Here is a 22,597-nt window from a genome sequence, read left to right on the forward strand (position 1 = left end):
TTGAAAAGTGCCAAGAAAATTCTCAGAGATTTCTTTAGCTTTTTTTTTAACCCCCCCTATGAGAAACTCAACTAAGTGTGCCATTAACCCACCCTTCAAATCCAGAAAAATCACTTAACCTCAAGGAGTCTGTTTTCTGTTAGGAAGGGGAAACTTAAAAATGGGTCTGCCTGTTTTTTTTAAAAATTTTTTTATTAACTTTATTTATGTATTGGATAGACAGCCAGAAATATAGAGGGAAGGGGTTTTAGAGAGGGAGAGAGACACCTGCAGACCTGCTTTACCACTTGCAAAGCTTTCCTCCTGTAGGTGGGGGACTGGGGGTTCAAACTCAGGTCCTAAAAAAAACAAATAAAAATAGAAGTACCTTGTGATCCAGCAATGCCAATCTTAGGCGTTTACCAAGTGGAGAGTCAAACACCAATTAGAAGAGGCATATGTATCCCTATGTTTATAGATGCATTTTTGACAATAGCCAAAGAGTGGAAGCAGGCTAAATGCCTATCAAAGATAACTGACTAAAAAAGTTTTGGGATATATACTCCATGTAATACTATTCTGCAATCAAAAAAGATGATATTGTGTCCTTTGGGACAAAATGGTTGGAACTGGAGGTGATTATGCTTAGCAAAATAAGTAAAAAGATGAAAGACAACCACCAGATATCTTCACTCATGTGTGGAAACTAGAGATCGGGTTTATATGAACTTGCCAAAAAAATAATAAAAATCCAAGAAAAACAGAAACAAGCAAACTGCAAGATTTGTGAGAACTGTTGTGGCTACCTTTGGGAAGTTTGGTGATGGGTATGGTGTGAAACTGTACATTGTAATCTTATAAACTTATAAAACTTATAACAAACTTTTAATCACAAATAAAAAATATTTTTAAAAATTAAAAAAAAAAATGGGTCTGCCTCTGATGCCTGTTTAGCAAAGACAAGAGAGGCAGAGGGAGAATGAAAGAAACTCAACAGCCCTTGAAGATCCTGTATGGATCTGGAATGACTAAGTTACCAGACACATTTCTGAGTCTCAACTGCACTTCAGTGCAACATGCAAATTCCAATCCCTGTGTCTTAATACTGTAGACTGAAGGCTGAACATTATTTGCCTCATGCTCAGTATAGTGTGTTGCACGTGGCACAAGCCTTGGAATGACTGCTGGCTAATAATTAGATACTGCAAAGGTTGAATGACCAGGAAACCACAGCATGATGGTATTTTTGGCAACGTTTTAAAATATGTTTGAACACACTATACTACCTATTGAAATAATGTAACTTCTTCCAAACTTAAGATTCAGTGTTTTAAGTATGACCAAATATTGCTTGTCTTCCTTGGAAAAGAACTTATTAAAACCCCTCTTCAAATTTTTTCCCCAGAATTGTGGAATGTCAGAAATAAGTCATGTTAATGTGCCTTAGAGTATAGGAGGATAAATTATAAATTCTGCTTTGAAATTGTATGAAATTGTGGTTGATATGTAGGCTGAGATCCATCAACAAATAGCATTTTTTTATGCTTAGTATTCTTAAGAGAATAAAGTACACTGGGCAGCAAGGTTAGAGGAATCTAACACACTAACTCACAGTCAATAAAAAAAAATAATTATAAGTAAAAACATACATGAAGGCTTAAGTCACGCCAAGTGCAATCTACTTAATTTGCTATTATAGAAATATTTCCATCACCTTTCAGACAGGAGGCTGTATATAATTTTTGTTTCTGTGTTTCACCAAGTGACATAAGACATCTATTTTAGAGTAACCCCACGTCAAATACAAAGTATACAAAGCCTGGATGCAGTTCACAGTCATATGAGGAAAAATGAGCGGGAGACTGTTCTTTATCTGGGAACACTGAAAATCAACTACGCCACCGAGCATGGAAAGTCAACACTAAACTTCACGTCTCTGCTTATATTGGCTCCTGAAGGTTCCAAGCTGCCTGGGGTACACAGCCGCCAGCCTGAAATGCATATTAAGTACGATTCATTGGCTTCCTGTCTGTCTGGAGATGTCAACAGGCTGTAAATCATGAAATCCCCCTTGGGTTAGGGGTCTGCACCTGCAGGCCAATTTAGTCATCAAATAGGTCTTTTTTTTCCACTGCACTTCAAATGACTTCTTCATATGGCTTTCAAGGCTAACTCTTTATCATTGTACTTTGCTAGTTTAACTATGAGATTTCAAAAAAAAAAAAGATATATATATATATCCTGTTTGTTATTCCTTTCCATGTATAAGATTTTAGAGCTTTGGAGAAGAGAACACCTTTGAATCCCAAACTGAGCATGGATGGGAGTAAAATATCAAGGCTGAATCCACTATCACATTGATACAGTTCAGAGATATGGGGGAGGGTGGATACTACCAAGAAGAGTGCTAGGCTAGACCTTTCTGGTTCGTTAACTTTATGATCAAGATTCTTAGCAGTGGATTTCTTGCTTTCCTGACACATGCCACAGCTTCTGCGACGAGTCCAGATAAAATGATCAAGCCCCCAAACTGAGTCCTGAATCAGAAAACGTATGCAAACTGTTCAGCAGACAACTTTTCAAACAAAGGCCATTTGGAGTCTCTCTTCGAGGCTTTAAGGAGTACATGTGAGAAGGTCCCATTTTAAATTTTGATTTGTATTGGAGAAATATTGCCTTATAAGTCAATTACCTTAAGTGTATGGCTGTATATCTCCCCAAATTATCAGTCAGCACCCAGCACACACCAAACCCCCATGTCCCCACTGTACTTTCAGTCCCCTTCTTGCTTAGCCACTGGCATTAGATCTGTTGGAACAGACCAAGGGCTTATTAATAAATCCCCCTGCCTCTTTGCTTTGTTTCTTTGTTTCTTGAATCCCACATAGGAGTGAGATCATCCAGTATGTCTCTCTCCTAGTTTATTTCACTAACAAAATCTCGGTTCTATCCATATTATAGCAAAAGACAAGAATCTCATGTGTTCTTTCTACAAGTTTCCTTTTTTTTTTTTTTTTTTTTTTTTACCAGAGCACTGCTCAGCTCTGGCTTATGGTGGAGTGGGGGATTGAACCTGGGACTTGAGAGCCTCAGGCATCAAAGTCTCTTTGCATAACCATTATGCTATAAACCACCCAAGACAAGTTTCCTTTTCTAAGGCACATTAGACTGAGAACTGGGGAGTGGGGGGGGGAGCTCACTTAGATGGGAAAAAAATGTAATAGCCTTAGTTCTCAGACTCAGCATATTTATATAAGATGCTATTAACCATCGTGTAAGACAGTGGTTTGACCTACCTGGCTGCGATCCGGCCGAGCTCTAGCAAGCAGAGACACACTTCTCTGGGCTGCTTGTGAAGGACTGAAAGAAAAGACGGGTGTGACAGTCAAGTACAGAAAGGGCAGGAGAACCACTCAACGGGGAGCAGGCTTGCCAAGGGCCCCCCACAAGTCTCGTGCTCCACATCACACCCAGCGCTACTGAAATCTGAACCCAGATTTCAGATCTCTGTCCCCAGTATAATTTCTAAAAGTTATGAGTCTTATGGGGCCTGGGTGGTGGTACACCTGGCTAAGTATGTGTTACAGTGCCCAAGGACCTGGGGTTCAAGCCCCTGGTCCCCACCTGTAAGAGGAAAGCTTCACGAGTGGTGAAGCAGGGCTGCAGGTGTCTCTCTGTCTCTCTCCCTCTCTATCACCCCCTTCCCTCTTGATTTCTGGCCGTCTCTATCCAACAAATAAATAAAGATAATTTTTAAAAATAAATAAATGAAAGTTATGAGTCTTAGGAAAACTTAATCAGAATAATCCTTAACCCTGACATTATTTTCTCCCATTAGCTAGTAGTAAATCAACACTAGAGACAAAAGTAACCAAAATTTTAACACAAAGGCTTAGTAGATATTTAACATTTTTAAAAGGCTTGAGTTTATCTTTACTAGTGATTTTAGCAGCAACAGTGTAATGAATAATAATAAAGATTTTACTCTGTAGTCCTTTTTATTCTCTTGACAATGATATCAAGTGAAACTGAATGTTTCCTCCTAAGCAAATCTAATACAAATGACGATTCAGGAAGGAAATCTTCCAGATGCCTGGATTTTGCAAACAGGCAGCAGTGTTTACTGTCAGTCAGTCTGGCTCTCTAGGCAAACAAGTTAGAGACTGAGATGCATGCTTTCTCAGCGTGGATTTAGGGCGCCTGTGTTACTACTGGCTTTGAACACGTGCAGTAATGTTGACAATTCATACTCACATTGGCCATGCCCATCAGAGGAATCTATGCATTGCTAACACTACTCACTTTTAAAGTTAAAATTAGGGCTCTTTTTTGAGAGAAAAACATCAAAACACAAGAAGCACTTAACAGAGATAACAAACACTGGGAAAATACTACACTAAGTGTGTTTTTATGTAGATTAAATAGACTTCCTGTTTGAAGAAAACTACCTTACCTGTTGATAAACTTTTAATAGAGAAACAAAAAAATGGAATGTTTTAAAAGAAAATTAAAAGTATTTATTAATGAGAGAGATAAGAGGAGAGAGAGAAAGAACCAGACACCACTCTGGTACATGTGCTGCCAGGGATTGAACTAGGACCTCAGGCTTGAGAGTCCAATGCTTTATTCATTGTGCCACATCCTGCTTTAATTCTTTAAACGCTTTAATTCTTTGGAATGCTTTAATTCTTAAATATACATTTCTAAATTCAATATCCTAGAATATTCTAGCTCCTTAAACTTAACCTTCTTAGAATATTTGGTCCAATGGCATCAGAATGGAATTTGTTGGAAGTATATCATGAAAACTTGTTTAAAATAGAATAAATGTATTTCACTTGTAAATTTCTGTAATTTAACTAGCTTTAAACAGACACAAATTTATTATCTGGTTAGAAAATGTCACCTTGAGAACTTTTAAAATGGGTTTTAAGTCCATCAGCAATGCCATAACATAGAATTGATTAGGCAAAATCATAATTATTTAATATTTTAATTCTTAATAATAAAATTTTTAGTTTCAGCTGACCTCTAGAGAACTGTAACAAACTTCTATATGTGGAAAACCTAAAATTATTTAGATTAAACTAGAGATATTTACTACCTTCAATTTCAAATAAACCTATTTTTCTAGCTCTGACTAAAATGATGGAAATTCCACAAGTTTTGATATATTAAATCAATTTTAATTTTATTTTTAATTTATTTTACTTATCATTATTTTTTTTTACCAGAGTACTGATCAGCTCTGGCTTATAGTAGTGCAGGGGCTTGAACCTGGGACTTTGGAGCCCTGGCATGAGAATCTCTTTGCAGAACCATTATGCTCTCTACTCAAACCTCTAAATAAATTTTGGAGTAGTGTAATGTATGGTCTGTGAAATCTCATAAGCATCCATAACAAAAAAAGAGCAATAACAAAGATCACAAATAGAAACAAACTAAGAAAAATGAGCTTCCTCTCTAGGTCAGCAATTCCTTTGGGTTGAACTCCTTTCTTTGTCATTTTATAGAAGGGTAAAGGCTTACAGTACAGATGTTTACACATGTGCACAATTTTCTATCTTCTCGTGATTAGTGCCTACAAAACACTCTCACCCGAATCCTAGGTCCTCTTCCGCCATCATGTACCAGAACCCCAAAAAATCTCCTACCCTTTCTATTCCCTGCCTGCCTTCCTTCCCCAGAGTGCTTTGCTTTGATGGGGACTTTCTGTTATCTTTCCCTTGGTGTCAAATAATAAACAGTTGTTTGGAGTGGGAAAGAGAAATACATAAAATCCTTGTAGAGAATAATTTTTTTTTTTTGGCTCCAGGGTTATCGCTGGGACTTGGTGCCTGCACTATGAATCCACTGCTCCTAGAGGCTATTTTTTCCCTTTTGTTGCCCTTGTTGTTTGTCGTTATTGTTGTTATTGCTGTCATTGCTGTTAGATAGAAAAGAGCAAAATCGAGAGAAGAGGGGAAGACAAAGAGGAGAGAAAGTCACCTGCAGTCCTGCTTCACTACCTGTGAAGCGACCCTCCTGCAGGTGGGGAGCAGAGGGCTGGAACCTGGATCCTTACGCCGGTCCTTGAGCTTCTTGTCCTGTGCGCTTAACCGTCCAGCCCCGAGAATAATTCATAACACCTTACTAATACGCTCAAAAAAAAAAAAACTGTGTGAAGTAAGTGACTACAGTTTTTGAAGCCTTAGATGCAATTTCAGGATTTCCTGATGGAAGCTGTGTGTGTGTGTGTGTGTGTGTGTGTGTGTGTGTGTGTGTGTGTGCATGTGTGTGCACGTACGTGTGTAAGGTGTGTGTGTATGTACATACACACAATAGGGAAATGAAAAACTGTTAATTTGCAATCAATAACCAACTATGAAATATACCACACGGAAGAGAAATATACTGATAACAGAAGAAAGACAATATAACAGGCTGACTGCATCATTACTGTGCATTAGTTTTTTTGTGTGTGTCTGTTTTTGTTTTTTCTTTTTTCTTTTCTTCTTCAACTGAGCTACCAATTAAAACAGAGTTGTGGAGTAGAATGATGATTTGGATAACATGTGTTGACACCTACCTGGGGGTGTCAAGAGTATCTTCATCTCAACAACAATAGGGATTATAACCCTTATGTGGCAATAGCAGTGGTTGTGACAATGAACAACTAGAGACTGTTTATTTTATACTTAAATATATAGAAAGGTAAGAATCTTAAATCATGGGGGTCAGGCGGTAGCGCAGCGGGTTAGGTGCACGTGGCGCAAAGCACAAGGACCAGAGTAAGGACCCCGGTTCAAGTCCCCGGCTCCCCACCTGCAGGAGAGTCGCTTCACAGGAGGTGAAGCAGGTCTGCAGGTGTCTTTCTTTCCCCCTCTCTGTCTTCCCCTCCTTTCTCCATTTCTCTCTGTCCTGTCCAACAACGAACGACATCAACAACAATAAGAACCACAACAAGGCTACAACAACAAGGGCAACAAAAGGAGAAAAAAAATGGCCTCCAGGAGCGGTGGATTCATGATGCAGGCACTGAACCCCAGCAATAACCCTGGAGGCAAAAAAAAAAAAGAATATAAATCATGTGAATGTTTATTTAGTGTAAAAAGCCTATGATGATATAATAAAACTCAAGAGTCTCTCAATAATGTCAACTTTATACCTAAGAGATGACTTTGGTTCTTTTGGACTCAGGCAAATTATAAATTAAAGTTAGTGGACAGAAAAGGAATAGGGGCCATAAGGTTTGAGCCACAGAAATCCGTGTTTGAGCATCCCCAACAACATCCACTAGTGTTATTTGGTGAAGTGATTCTAAAATGTCAAATTCCAGAGGAAAATCAAGAGCAAAAACTTTATGATGCTTTTGTGAAGACTACCCAAAATAAAGCTATTGCCACTCTCAATGCAGCAATGAGCATATAGAAAGAACTTACCTTCCAGTTAGATTTATTATTGGTGTGTTTCTCTACATTGTCAAATTATTTTTTAAATTATTTTCATTTGGCTTAGTCAAGATTAATTATTTGTTTTCCCATAAACAATTTTGGTTAACTTATTTATTAGGTATCATTTATATTAAGTGGCAGAAAAACTTTGAATAAGATGGTATTATTTGTGCATGTTTGTAACTGAAAGTGATCCTACTAATAATATGAGTGTACTTGGAATATTTTATCACTTGTCTTATGCAGATATGCTTATTTCTAAATTTAATAAAAAGCAGGATAAATAAATTAATGTGACAGATATATATGCATATATAAAGCATGTTGTCTATTACTAGTAAGAGTTTGTTATAAACTTTTAAGTAACGTTGTATTAGGAAAGTATCACTTTTGGAAACAAACATCTATAAGTTTCCTTCCATCTCTGAAGATAAAGTAAAATTTAGGTGAGCCTATGTTCAATACCATCTAAATTGACTACATATTGTATACATTAGATGGTCATATGATTGAACACATGTATTTGTTAAGATGAATACAAAGACAACTTTTAGTATATTTGAACTTAATATATTTAAACTTAATATTTGAACTTAAAAAGAGCTAAGCCATAAGTACTACTCATTATAAACCTATTTGTGGATTCCTATTTCCAAAACCACAAGGACACTTCCACTTGTGCTGAAGTTTACAGCCAGAGGGTTGTTTTTTTTTTTTCACTCTTTCACTGTGATATTAATATGATCTTTTGCTTTCAGTTGAAGAGGGAAACACTCTGCTTTATTTCCTCTAGGGAAAAATATTTAAAAATAAATAATAAAAAAAAAACCTTTGTATTCAGTGGTGATTATTATGCAAAGGGTTTTTCTTTTTCTTTTTTTTTTTTTATCATCGGAGGTTTCTTCTTAACTGATCAAAACCATTTCAAAGGAAAGTATAATGCAGAACACCTCCAGGGGGAAAATAACACATATCTCTAGTCAAAAATATGTGGCAAGAGCCTCACTCCTATAACCTACTTTCTATAAAAATCTCCTGGGCATCAAATGTCAAATGGAATACTGTGAGCTCCAGGAATAGAAAATAAGGTGTCCTGCTGAAAAGCAAAGGGTAGCGTTTCAATGTCACACAGTCTGCAAGGATAAAATGCATTAGACCATCGATGTATAGCTATGCCAAATATACTAAGCTTTAACAGATGGGAAAAGAAATGAAAACTTGAGAAAATGTATTGCCCATGTGGTTTTTCTATACTGGAGGCGACAGTATTGTATGTTTTAATGAAGACAACTGATCTTTGGATTTGTCTTTAGGGAAAAAAAATAGGCAAAGGTTTTTGTTAGTTTTTTTGGACAGAGTATTTAAAAACTGTATCCTAAGTCAGTGTCCATCTACCTGTTTCATAGTAGAAACACTCAGGATAAACGTTAGAATGGAAGAAGGAGTAAACTACAATTCAAAATTAGGTGCTAGTAGAAACTGCACAATTTCCCCATTTCTTAAGCAGCTGTCTTCCTTTTCCTTGCTCTCCCTTCTCAGGTAATTCTGGGTTTAAAATCACTTGTGTCTGATCTGAACTCAGTGGGCGTGCTCTCCCTTGCTGTGGACCAGCCACCCTGGCATCAGCTGAGATCTTGACGGAAATGAACACTGAGTGCTAACACATACTGGTAGATCAGAATTCGCACTTAACCCATCTAACGAGATGATGAATATCCACACTGAAGCTCACGGCACTGCCCTGAGCTTGACACTGTGGTTAGCAGGATACACAGCAGCTGCGATTCCTATTTCTATATTGTTACAAACATTCAAAGGTACTTTGTTGTATCAAACATGCATGACCAGTGCTCTGGTGTTGCTGCTGACGACCATGAAGAGGAAAGAATCTGTGCGTCCAGTTAGCCTTTGGTGGTGCTGTCTGGACATTTCTCCCTTACCAGGAACCATGAGGTGCCAATGATACCTCCCAAGACAGTGAGGGCAGAGTCAGCGTTGCTGTCTGCAGTGTGACATGACTCTTGGGCCCGTGCAGGCAGAAATCTTTGAGTGTGAATGTAGGAGATAACTAGCAAGGTCCTGACAGCTGCTGATCTGGAGGAGGCTAAAGAGAAAAGGCAAAGAAACAGAACCTCGCAGGTGTTTTAATGCTGAGTTTCTGTGTATCCACAATGTTAGAATCACTATTCACATTTCAAACAAATGTGGCATTTATAAAATGATCTAAAAAGAGAGTGCATTCACAATACCATCAACAACATAAGATCTATAGAAGAAGGCCTCTGCCCCCAAGAAATGGCTTGAAGTGGGGTGGGGGAGAGGCACCCAGTTAACCACTCATAGCACTAAGTGTAAGGACCCAGGTTCAAGCCCGCACTCCCCACCTACAGGGGGAAAGTTTCACAAGTGGTGAAACAGGGCTGTAGGTGTCTCTCTGTCTCTCTCTCTCTCTCTATCTATCTATCTATCTATCTCTCCCTACCCTCTTGATTTCTGGCTGTCTCTATCCAATAAATAAATATAATTAAAAAGACAGATATATGTAAATATACACAGACATTTCCATTTACTTTAAGTAATCATATGAAATTCTAAAATTAACTCAAAATATAACATCCAGTAAACACAGGGGCCCTGAGATATGATCTTTATAGGCGAAGGCATTGCTAACACTCTTACTCACTCGGGAGTTGTGTGCTATCTGGCTAGTAACGCAGTTCCCTAGGTCTGAGTTGTAGATGACAGGGTCACCTTGTGGCTTAGCCACCATTACTGATCTTCAAGTTATTAGCATTGAATTTTGCATAGTGAAAATTCAACATAGAAAAGCAAAACTGCTTTTGTTTTTCTAATTGGACCCCAACTTCATCAAGTCCGTGATAACATCTCCCATTGCCAGGAGGCATCTAGTGCTCTCAGAACCCATGCTGTTCTTCATGGCATCTTCTTACCACAGTGCACACAGCTATGTTTAGAGACTGCAAGTTAGAAAGCTAAAAGGAAGTTGAGATTCTAGTGAAATGAGGATTTTGTACAATCAGATGTTAAAAAATTCAAAGGCACAAACAAATTGTTAGTGGGGGGGGAAATGAATGGAAATAAACCGGAATGTAGTATACAATTATTATTCTGTATCAATACTAGTAAAATCAAAATTCTTCCCCCACCCACAGGAACAGTCTTAGAGTGGTCCATATGACAAAAGAGTGATGGTTAGATGATTTATGGATTCTTTTTCAATATAATGGGTGACTTTATATCTCCAATGGAAAACCAATTAAAATCCAAATCACAACACCTTTTATTTTGGGGCAGCAGCATCAAACCAGTACTGCCAGCATGCCAGTGCTTGAGCAATGTTTAACAGAACAAAGCACTTTGTAAAGCTATTCATCCGGGTCATGCATCAAAAGACAGTGACACTCAGCAAACACAAACACAAAATGTAACAACAGGCGAACACACCACACACATTTGCATGCTGGCACAGCAGAGAGCAAACCCTTGTTTCTTGCTGAGCAGATTCTTTCTCAGAGAAATAGATGAAGAATATTCACTGGCTTCCAGATCCTACAATCATTCAATAGCATCATGATATTGACACAATTCAGGCAAGCGTAACACTGTGCATTTTAAAAATAATTGTTCCATCATTTTTTTTAAATGTGTATTAGTGATTTAATAATGATTAACAAGATGGTAAGGTAACAGAGGTACTTATATATTTTTCCCATTTTGGGGAGCTTCTTTCTGCCCTGATCCAGTTTTCTAGTCCTAGCCTCAACTCTTGACACCATCTTCCCAGACAATACTTTCAACCCACCTGCATGTTAGTTATCAGACTCGGGCAAAAATTCACGGGCCCCTTGGAACATACCTAAAATAGACTTCCTAGCTTCTTCCCACATGAGGACCTCCTAATTTCATCTGCTCTATTCCTATCTTTGGGTTCTTGTTTATTAAACAAATTGTTCTGCTTTACATCTTAATGCTATGCAGCCACCAAATTGCAGATGCTACCATGACGCCAACCTGACTTCCCCGGGCAGACAACCTCACCAGTGTGTCCCTGAACCTCACCTCCCCAGAGCCACACTGTACTAGGGAAGAAATAGAAACAGGCTGGGGTTATGGGTCCACCTGCCAACATCCATGTCTATCAGAGAAGTAATCACAGAAGCCAGAACTCCCACCTTCTGCACCCTCAAAAGAATTTTGGTCCATACTCCCAGAGGGATAAAGAATAGGGAAGTTTCCAATGTTGGGGATGGAACATAGAACTCTGGTGGTGAGAATTATATAGAATTGACCCCCTCCTTATCCCACAATCTTTTGTCTTTTTTATAAAGCTAAATCTAAAATGATTCTGAAGGAACAAAAAGTAAGCTTGACAACTTCTAAATATGTGGGCTAAAGTAAGTTACATGTAATAAGTAAGCCCCTCATACAATGGCAAAGAACTGGCATCTTAGGTAAGAAATCATAGGACAAAGTCATCATAGAAAAAAAGCAATTTTAGGACTCAGAATGTGATGCTCAAGGAGAAAGATAAAGCATAGATTTCTAGTTTCAGTTTAAGTAGCAAACAGTAATCATTCGGCATCATTTTAGAAAAAAATAGTTAATGTCTTTACACTTTGACAATGCTGGTTAGTCTGGTAACTTAAATATCTGTCCGACTGAAAACTGTAATTCACATTTAATGACATTCTAAATAAGTCTTTTTAATTCCATCATTATAAGTAGATTTCACTTTCTTTAAAAAAAAAAAAAAAAAACATTAACACTCATCTTTTTCATCTGGAAGCTAACCCTGAATATTTTAAAGGAATTCAGCAAAACCAATCCAATAAAATCATTTTTTTTATCTTTTTCTTTTCTTTTCTTTTTTGCCTCCAAGGTTATTGCTGGGGCCTAGTGCCTGCACCATGAATCCACTGCTCCTGGAGGCCACTTTTTTCCCATCTTTGTTGCCCTTGTTGTTCTTGTTGATGCCATTATTGTTATTGTTGTCATTGCTGCTGGATAGAACACAGAGAAATGGAGAGAGGAGGGGAAGACAGAGAGGGGGAGAGAAAGATAGACGCCTACAGACCACCTATGAAGCGAGCCTCCCTGCAGGTAGGGAACCTGAGACTCCAACCAGGATCCTTATGCCAATCTTTGTGCTTCGCACCATGTGCACTTAACCTGCTGCGCTACCACCTGAATCATTTTTTATCTTAATAAGACAGATATAATTCTGCTTTCATGACTAACATCTTTGCTGACCTGGTTGAAACAATGTGGAGTGTGGTGAACATTAAGTTGGACTTTTAGAGTTACAGCGTATCCTACAGAATATGAAAAAGCCTACATCATTCTTTTCCTCTACAACGCAAAATCTTACAATCACCTGGAAGGTTAACTTCAGTGAAGTAAAAATTAAAAAGAAAAAAAAAGCCTTTCAATACACTAATGTGTCAAATTTTACTTCAATGAATAATTTTTCTATACATTGGTTCAATTTAATCTTGATTCACATAGATCTGATTGTTTACGTTTGAGTACATAAAATATCTGTTTATTGTCTAAAGCTTGTCCATAGATTACTGAGAGGAAAATATAATTTATCAGTAAACTACTGCTTCCTTTCATATTATGGGTATTTTATTATTTACTAGACTCTTGACCCATAAGTATATGTGTTATAAATTCCCATATCCTTTGATATTCCTAAGGATATTATGAAAAATATTTAATAGTTTGCTTAAGCTTCCATCAAGTGTTATATGTAGTTCTCTTCAGTATACTTCCTTATACAAAAAAATAAATAAATAAAAATAACTAGTGGGGCTGGGCAGTAATGCAGCTGACTAAACACATACCTAGCAAGGACCTGGGTTCCAGCCCCGGAGCCCCACCTGAAGCATGAACAACACTTCACTAGCAGTGAAGCAGGTCTCCTGGTGTCTCTCTGTCTCTCTCTATCTCTCCCTCCCCTCTCAATGTCTATGTCCTAGCCGATGACTCTGGTGGCAATAAGAAAAATATAAAAAAATAAATAGTGAATTTTCTTGTGATTATCTCCATGTGTTAGTATTTGTAAAAATTCTTTAGAATGGGGGTCGGGCGGTAGCGCAGTGGGTTGAGCGCACATGGCGCAAAGCACAAGGACCAGCACAAGGATCCCAGTTTGAGCCCCCGGCTCCCCACCTGCAGGGGGGTTGCTTCACAAGCGGTGAAGCAAGTCTGCAGATGTCTTTTTCTCCTCCACTCTGTCTTCCCCTCCTCTCTCGATTTCTCTGTCCTATCAAAAAAAAGAATGAGAGCAATGACAACAATAATAATAACAATAACAACGATAGACAACAAGGGCAACAAAAGGGGAAAAAATAGCCTCCAGGAGCAGTGGGTTAATAGTGCAGGCTCTGAGCCCAGTGATAACCCTGGAGGCAAAAAAAAAAAAAAAAAAAAAAACACCAAAATCCTTTACAAGTAAAAATATCTTGATATGAACAATTCTGAGGTCTCTGATAAAAAAGTCAAATTGCCCACCAGAAACTGCATATACTAATTTCCAATTTCCTTTTTCTTTTTTTTTTTTTTAATATTTTACTTATTTATCAATGAGAAACACAGGAGGAGAGAGAAAGAACCAGACATCACTCTGGTACATGTGCTGCCAGGGATTGAACTCAGGACCTCATGCCTGAGAGTCCAATGTGCTACATCTTGGACCGTCCAATTTCCAGTTTTCTGTAACAGTATGTGTATGATCCTGTTCTACACATTCAACAATACTACATCTTCTTCATCTTTCCTATCTTTCAGTTTTACTTGAAAACCACCTTATTATTAAAGTGCCCAACACTTTTGTATCTTTACTGCATTTTCATACCTCTTTCAAAAATAGGCTGATTATGACCTTTGTTTTTCTTTTTTTAAGTATATTTTATTAGTGATTTAATAGTGATTTACAAAGTTATAATATACTAGGGATATAATTCTATGCCTCACCCTCTGCCAAGTTTCTGTGTGTGTCCCTCACCACAGTAACCTCAATTCTCCCACAGTCACAGACATGGCTGAATATACATAGTTGATGAGTTTTTCAACTTCACATCTCTATATTACACATATGAGTGAAAGCATCCAGTAGGTGACCATCACTTCCATATATATTTTTTTTTTCATAGCTTCCTTATTTACTACACTGTGACCCTGGGTTTTCTACTAGCTCAGTTTTGAAACATCATTTGAAATGTTAGTGAATTTATGATAAAATGACTGACATTTCACAAAGGGGAAAATTTGATCACATAAGAAGGTCAGAGAAATTCTGCTTTGGGCTACACTCTGTATGCGATTGCATTGTGTGGCACGGAGCATTATCTGCTCATGATCAAAAAGGCCAGAAGCCGCAGAGAAACATCCGGAATGAGTTGAAATGCCTATTCTGGTGCTCACCCCGGCATGCCTTCCCACCCACTAACATTGCCGTATATTTAACTCTTATGGGAAGAGCAGACCGAGTGAACCCCTGAATCAGGGTCCTCTTGCAAATCACGGCGCAAAGTGGACTACAGCCTAGAGGCGTATCAGTTGCCACCAAGATAAGAGCGCTTTTTATGCAAGCCAGACCTTTGGGCAGCGCAAGACAGAAGCCTCTTGTGACACACTCAATATCATTCATTCAGATTTCTTTCCACCTTCATCAGGGCATCTTTTCATTTGATTTGTTGTTCAAAACACTAACACACAAAGGGATGCTTTTCATCTTGTACGCGACTGAAAGGAAACCTTGAGGCAGGAAAAGAAAAGAAAAAAAAGCCCTTGCCCTAAATTCCCTTTCAATAGGAGGAGTGTGAAAAGACTTCAAGCGGAGTGCACAGTGTGACTGGTGTTAGAGAGTCGCTTCTGTGAGCGCAGACACCAGGGCCATCAGCGGAGATGCCCTGGCTTCCTCACACACAGTGAATAATAAAAAATTTTTTTAAAAAAATTCAAGGTGAAAAGGTTCCACCTGGGGAAATGGAATCTCTCATTGTCCTGCCTCTTGACTGTCATGAACATCTGTGAGCACAGCCCTTTCCTTCGTCTGAGTGATTCTCAAGCCAGTGCTGCTTCCTACTTGCATCTCCAGTGGGCTTCTTATAGATCACCCCAGGTCCTATTCTAAGTGGCCGAAATTTCAAATGTATCTATTCATTTGAGCAGTGAACCAGAAAGCTTAAGCTTGCTACTGAGCAGATTACAAAGAGTTTCAATATTTAAGAACTTTTAAAGTTTGGTCTTTTTTATTTTTCTTCCAGGGTTATCACTGGGGCTTGGTTCCTGCATCACGAATCTACTGCTTCTAAAGGCTTTTTTTTCCCCCTTTTATTGCCCTTGTTGTCTTATTGTTGTGGTTATTATTGTTGTTGTTATTGACGTCATAGTTGTTGGATAGGACAGAGAGAAATGGAGAGAGGAGGGGAAGATAGAGAAGGGGAGAGAAAGATAGACACCTGCAGACCTGCTTCACCACCTGTGAAGGGACGTCTCTGCAGGTGGGGAGCCGGGAGCTCAAACTAGGATCCTTAGTCTGGTCCTTGCGTTTTGTGCCATGTGTGCTTAACCCGCTGCGTTACCGCCCCGCCCGACTCCCTAAAGTTTGGTCTTCTTAAACTTGCTTTAGGTATGTAAGTATGTTTTAATGCACATTGTTAGTTAAATTATAATATGGGACATGAAGAGCTTTACACTAAATATTCAGTAGTTAGGATCTGCAAATGATCATGGACTTTCTAATAATTTCATTATTGGGGAATTAATGGTTTACAGTAAATACAATAGTTTGTATATGCATAACATGTCTCAGTTTTCCATACAACAATGCAACCCCCACTAGGTCCTCTGTCATCCTGTTCCAGGTCCTGAACTCTCCACCCCAAACCAGAGTCTTTTACTTTGGTGCAATATACCAGCTCCAGTGCAGGTTCTGTTTAGTGTTTTCTCTTCTCATTATCATGGACTATTTAAAAAAGTAAGTCAACTTTTTTTTAAACAGCATGACAAACTAGGCCATCTCAAAATTCTACCTAACATAATGGTGCTTGTACTTGTTCACCAGGACTACTGTAAGATGAGCTGTTTTAGACTGTTTCTATTTTTACGAGATTATCTAAGAAGAGTTTTTTAAAAATCCATTAAATCTGTTTGGAATTATGCCTTGTTATCTTACAATCTTGGTATTCATCATTAAATCACTAATATATATTAAATCCATTAAAGTAAATTAAGACTTTGAACTCTGTTATTTAATCCAGAGAAAAATTAGCACCAAACTGACTCTTTTGGGTTCCAATTGAAAGTATTAATTAGTTCAAGTAATAAAATGCATGGGCAGTGTGTAACTGAAACAAGACCATAATTTTATTCATCACTCTTAGTAATTCAATAAATCTAGAGTGGTCGCAGAAAAAAAAATTTCTAGTGAGAATTTATACAAGGAAAAAGGAATAGTGGGCAGGGTAGACAGCATTATGGTTCTGCAAAAGACTTTCATGGCTGGCCCTCCAGGTTCAATCCCCAGCACCACCAGAAGCCAGAGCTGAATTGAGCAGTGTTCTGATTTAAAAAATAAATAAATAGGGAGTCCGGCGGTGGCACAGCAGGTTAAGCGCGGGTGGCGCAAAATTCAACAACTGGCGCAAGGATCCTGGTTCAAGCCCCCAGCTCCCCACCTGCAGGGGAGTCGCTTTATAAGGAGTGAAGCAGGTCTGCAGGTGTCTATCTTTCTTTCCACCTCTCTGTCTTCCCCTTCTCTCTCCATTTCTCTCTGTCCTATCCAACAACGATGACATCAAGAAAAAACAATAATAACTACAACAATAAAACAACAAGGGGCAACAAAAGGGGATAAATAAACAAATATTTAATAAATAAATGGAGAAAGTGAGAAAGAGGTAGAGAAAGAAGGAAGGAAGGAAATAGGAAATAGGAGGGAAGGAGAGACAATAAAGCATTTCCCCACAGATAATTCTTTGACAGCAAAGGGACTACTCCCAGGCTCTAAGTCAGAGTGCTGTCTGTATTTATGTCTAGACAGGCAGAGTACAAACCATGTGACTAAGACTGAACTATACAGCTACATATGTTAATAAATCATTTACACATCTTTCAAAATTTTTTTTCCATTAAGAATTTTTCTAGGCTCCATTTTCTATACTCCCTCACTTAAGCCTTCCTTACAAACCTGAAAGTAAAAAACTCAGGAAAGTGTCAGTGTGATGGAAAAGTGGGGTAGACATGCTCGCTCACTGTCCACTGGATTTGTTCTACTTTCACGTGAGGAAGTGGCAAGAATACTCACAGCCCATATATATATACCGAATGACCAAGAAAATACGTCTAAAGGTAGTATCCAGTCGTGTAATGACCCTTTCTGATCAGATATAAAATGATCTCTCAATCTAAATTCATGTTATTTTTGCCTCTACTGAGACAGTTCTCAGAAGTTTGATGACAGTTTTTCTCATATCGCATCCTTTTGTTTCTTAGGGCAAATACAAATTTCCTTAAGCATATAAAATAAGTGAGAGTTCAGCTTGTTACCATCAAGATACTAGATTCTGCATGGGGAATAATGTGTCATGGCTTCTGGGGGCCAGAGGGTGCAGCGGTCTTACGAGAAGGCCATCTGTACACTGGTTCTCTCTGAAGGATGCTTAGCTTACTTTACTATTGAGTCTGGTACAGAATTTTGCAAATGATGTACAGCCTCAGGCAAAAGAACCAAAGCTTTTGTTCCCTAGTTGTTTCTCCATTCACACTTATTCCACTAGATTGGGATTGTTTTTATATTTTGTTTTATTTATTTATTTACTTGTTGGAGACAGACAGAAATTGAGGGGAAGGGGCTGGATAGGGAGAGAGACAGAGACACCTGCTTCACCACTTGTGAAGCTTTCCTCTTGTAGGTGGGGAGCAGGGGCTTGAACCCGGGTCCTTGTGCACTGTGGTGCCTGTGCTCAGCCAGGTGTGCTACCGCCTGGCTCCCTAGATTGGGAATGTATCTCCTCAAAGTGCCATATTATTGATGGATTGGTACTGGGGTGAGTCTATACAGGCTTATGGAGTTGATGACAAGGCACAAAACAATAAGTGGCCCACCACCACCTGCTTGCTCCCAAGGAAACAGAGAAGCTCACCCTGATCTGGAAGTGAAATCTGTCAAAGTACCAAGTAGAACAAAACAAAACAAAACAAAATCCTCTGTATATGCCTTCACACGGAGGAATCTCTGGGTTTTTTTTTTATTTCATCAACTATTCCAGTAACTTTCTTGTCTGTTTTTTGTTTGTTTGTTTGTTTGTTTTTGCCTCCAGGGTTATTGCTGGGGCTCAGTGCCTGCACTATGAATCCACTGCTCCTGGAGGCTCCCCCCTTTTGTTTTGTGGTTATTATTGTTGTTACTGATGTCGTTGTTAGATAGGACAGAAGAAATCGAGAGAGGAGGGGAAGACAGAGAGGGGAAGAGAAAGACAAACACCTGCAGACCTTCTCCACCTGTGAAGCGACTCCCCTGCAGGTGGGGTTCGGGGGCTCAAACCCGTTTCCAAAGCCAACCATCTGCAAAATGACTTCACACAGTGTCAGTCTTCATTGAGCAGACTGACAGAGGCAAACGATTAGTTGAGCAGTTTATCAAACGGAAATCTGAAGGAAGTACATACCCAAGCCTTCGGATTCAAACAGACAGGTTTCATCTACTCCTAAGTCTCGGCACCAGGAGAGAAAATTTGCCGTGTTGTCCCTGGCGAAAAAGGAACCTGAGGGGGCGCTGACTTTGCACGGAATCTTCTTCAAGGGTAGAGTCTGAAAACAGAACAACAAAGGAGCCTGGTAATGAGGACAGTGCTCAGCACAGTGGAATATCTGTCAGCATCATCACAGCACTCTATTACACCCACTTGTGAACAGTCAAGTGTGGTGGGCACACCTCGTGCCCATCAACAGACCAGCAATAACTAAGAAGAAACCAAAGGAAGATCATCTGGCATAAAAGGACTATGAAAGGGAGCCGGGCGGTAGCACAGCGGGTTAAGCACGGGTGGCACAAAGTGCAAGAACTGGCATAAGAATCCCAGTTCGAGCCCCCGGCTCCCCACCTGCAGGAGAGTCGCTTCACAGGCAGTGAAGCAGGTCTGCAGGTGTCTGTCTTTCTCTCCTCCTCTCTGTCTTCCCCTCCTCTTTCCATTTCCCTCTGTCCTATTCAACACTGATGACAACAATAATAACTACAACAATAAAACAACAAGGGCAACAAAAGGGAATAAATAAATATTTTTAAGAAGGACTATGAAAATCTGTGGTACAAACATATATTCTCATTGGTATCTAGTTTCTTCTTCTAGCGTTTGCCCTTCTTCCATAGCCAGTCAACAGCGTCAGGTTGAGCCTGATGTAAAGTTTCGAGACCTCCTTTGAATCTGGAGAGGTGGCAGTCGTTGACTATGTGGGTCATAGTCTGTCTGGAGCCGCAGGGGCAGTTCGGGTCGTCTCTGGCTCCTAGGTATCTAGTTATGTATATGAAATGGCCATCTAGTATTTAAATGATGTCTGCATTATTAGTTTCTGTTCTTGAACTACTTCACTCACTGTTTCCATCTCAGGTGAAAGCTAGAAAACTAAATATTGTGAGAAGACACGAGGCCACTCTTTACCCAGATCAAATACTTCCCAACACATTTTCAGGTTGTCCTCACTAGTTCAAATGATTGTGGGACCCTCTCTGATAGTGCCTCTAAAGTCTACTGCACGAGCAGAAATAAAGGTCTCTGCTCACTGTTTGCAAGCAATATGGTACAGTTTTCCTGTTGGCTGCAGATAAAAGACTCAGGGGTCTTCCCATAGTTGTTGTGTCATTTCTGATTAAGAGCCACAGAGCAGGGTCCCGGGATGGCTCACTGTCTGAGTAGACATATTCCATTCCTGAGGCTCTGGATTTGATCCCTGGCACCACATGAACATGGAAACTCCACAGATGGTGGAGTTGTTCTTTTTTTAAAAAATTGATTTTGGGGTCTGGGCAGTGGCGCAGCACATTAAAAGCATATGGCGCAAAATGCTAGGACCGGCATAAGGATCCCTGTTCAAGCCCCTGGCTCCCCACCTACAGGGGCGTTGCTTCACAGGCAGTGAAGCAGGTCTGCAGGTGTCTGTCTTTCTCTCCCCACTCTGTCTTCCCCTCCTCTCTTCATTTCTCTCTGTCCTATCCAACAATGACAACAAATAATAATAACAACAACAATGATAAACAACAAGGGCAACAAAAGGGGAAAAAAATAGCAATGGATTCGTATTGCAGGCACCAAGTCCCAGCAATAACCATGGAGGCAAATAATAATAAAATTGAGTTTGTTACTAGAGACAGAGATTAGAGAGAGGCATGGGAGACAGAGAGGGAGAGATACAAAGAGACATCTACAGCCTTGCTTCACCACTGGTGAAACTTTCCCTCCCACAGGTGGGGGTCAGGGGTTTGAACCCAGGTCCTTGGACATTCTAATATGAGTGCTTAACCAGGTGCACCACCGCCTGGCCCCCATAGAGTGATTATTTAGTGTCTTCCTCTCCCTCTCAACCTCTGTCATAAATCTACAGAATACAAGCCGGGTGTGGGAGGCCACTCAGTGATACTGCACACACATCAGGCATGTACAGTAGGTTTGTCTGCAACACTGAAATGGAAAAAAAAAAATAGAATGTAGAGCAGAAGTTTGACTTCATTTGAATTAAGGAATAAGTTTATTTAATTATACCAGCATTCCATACCTTATGAACTTAAAAACACTTTTATCTGTGTCACAGGCACACACACACACTCACCTGCAAAGTTCCAGAAATCTTAAGAATTTGCATCTCTTCCACTTATTTCATTTTTAATATTTATGTATTTACTTATTCACTTGTTGATTTTTGGATAGAGTCAGAAACTGGAAGGGATGAAATGACAACCCTTCAGCTTCATTACTTGGGTGAGACCTTTCTCTAATAATAATAGCATTCTCTAATTCCATCCCAGGTGGATCACTTTCTAACAAAGTCCCAAAACCTAGATATAGACCAGGTTCTGCAAGCGAGAAGCTTCAAGAGTAGTGGAGCAGGGATGCAAGTCAGTGTCTCTCTCTCTCTCTCTCTCTATCTCTCTCTCTCCCTGCCTCTCCCTCTTCCTCCCCTCCCCCCTTTCTCTTTTTCTCTCCCTCTATCTGCTACTCCCCTCTCAATTTCTATCTCTAGAAATGAGCACAAAATAATAATAAGTAATCAAAAAATGAAAAAGATAAAATACTAAGCTATAAGAAATACGGTAAAGCAGTCAGGTGGTGGGGCACCTGGTTGAGCACACATGTTACTGTGAGCAAGGACCTGGGTACGAGTACCCCCAGTCCCCACCTTCAGGGGGAAGGCTTTGAGAGTGGGGAAGCAGTGCTGCAGGTGTCTTTCTTTCTTTCTCCCTTTCTGTCACCCTTCCTTCTTGATTTCTGGATATCTCTATCCAATAAATATAAATAAAGATAATCTTTAAAAAAATTAAAAAAGAAATATGGTAGCAATTTGAATGCATATTACTATATGAATGAAGGCAATGTATAAAGGCTGCAGAGTCTGTGATTCCAAGCACGCGGCATTCTGGGAACATGTAAAACTCTAGAGAGGGAAATGATGAAAGGCTGGGGGGAGAGAGAGGGGTCCAGACAAGTCAGTCATCACAACAAGTTTTGGGGTCACTGGCATTATTATTCCTTGTCTTCAACAACAATGAGGATGTCTTTATACATCCGTGGAAACACCTAAGAGTTCTGGACGGAGAAACGGACTGGAATGGGGGTTTGGGGGCTTATGATGTGTCGGCGTGGGTCTGCTGATTGCCACAACCTGACCGCTCTGTTTGTGGTCCTTTCTGCTCAATTGAACTTGAAACTGCTCTAAAAATTAAAGTCTATAAAAAAGGGAATGTCATTAGTAATTGTTTAAGAAGTGCTGAATGTTTCACGAGAGAGGAAATACAGGCAGTTCAACAACAAATGCATTCTTCCCACTTTCATGTGCTGTATGCCTCATTTTCTATCCGCATGGGAATCATTATCTGAACGCTACGCTACTATGAAAAACTTCTGTTCTCGCAGAACTAATTGTTTACATATGGCTAGACAGAA

At 39.4% G+C, this 22,597-nt stretch overlaps 1 protein-coding gene across 7 annotated transcripts in view; it reads right to left on the reverse strand.

The window, feature by feature from the left end:
* GAS2 (growth arrest specific 2) overlaps window positions 1-22,597 on the reverse strand; it is a 141,925-nt gene that overhangs the window by 59,705 nt on the left and 59,623 nt on the right. For all 7 annotated transcript variants that reach the window (XM_060177000.1, XM_060176999.1, XM_060177003.1 and 4 more), the window contains 2 exons: window positions 19,112-19,253; window positions 3,276-3,339 (listed from right to left, as the gene is read on the reverse strand). In XM_060177000.1, the coding sequence (XP_060032983.1) occupies window positions 3,276-3,339; window positions 19,112-19,253 (206 nt within the window). The remainder of the gene's footprint in view (window positions 1-3,275; window positions 3,340-19,111; window positions 19,254-22,597) is intronic.

Source organism: Erinaceus europaeus, chromosome 17, assembly GCF_950295315.1.
Source record: "Erinaceus europaeus chromosome 17, mEriEur2.1, whole genome shotgun sequence".
Classification (NCBI taxonomy): domain Eukaryota; kingdom Metazoa; phylum Chordata; class Mammalia; order Eulipotyphla; family Erinaceidae; genus Erinaceus; species Erinaceus europaeus.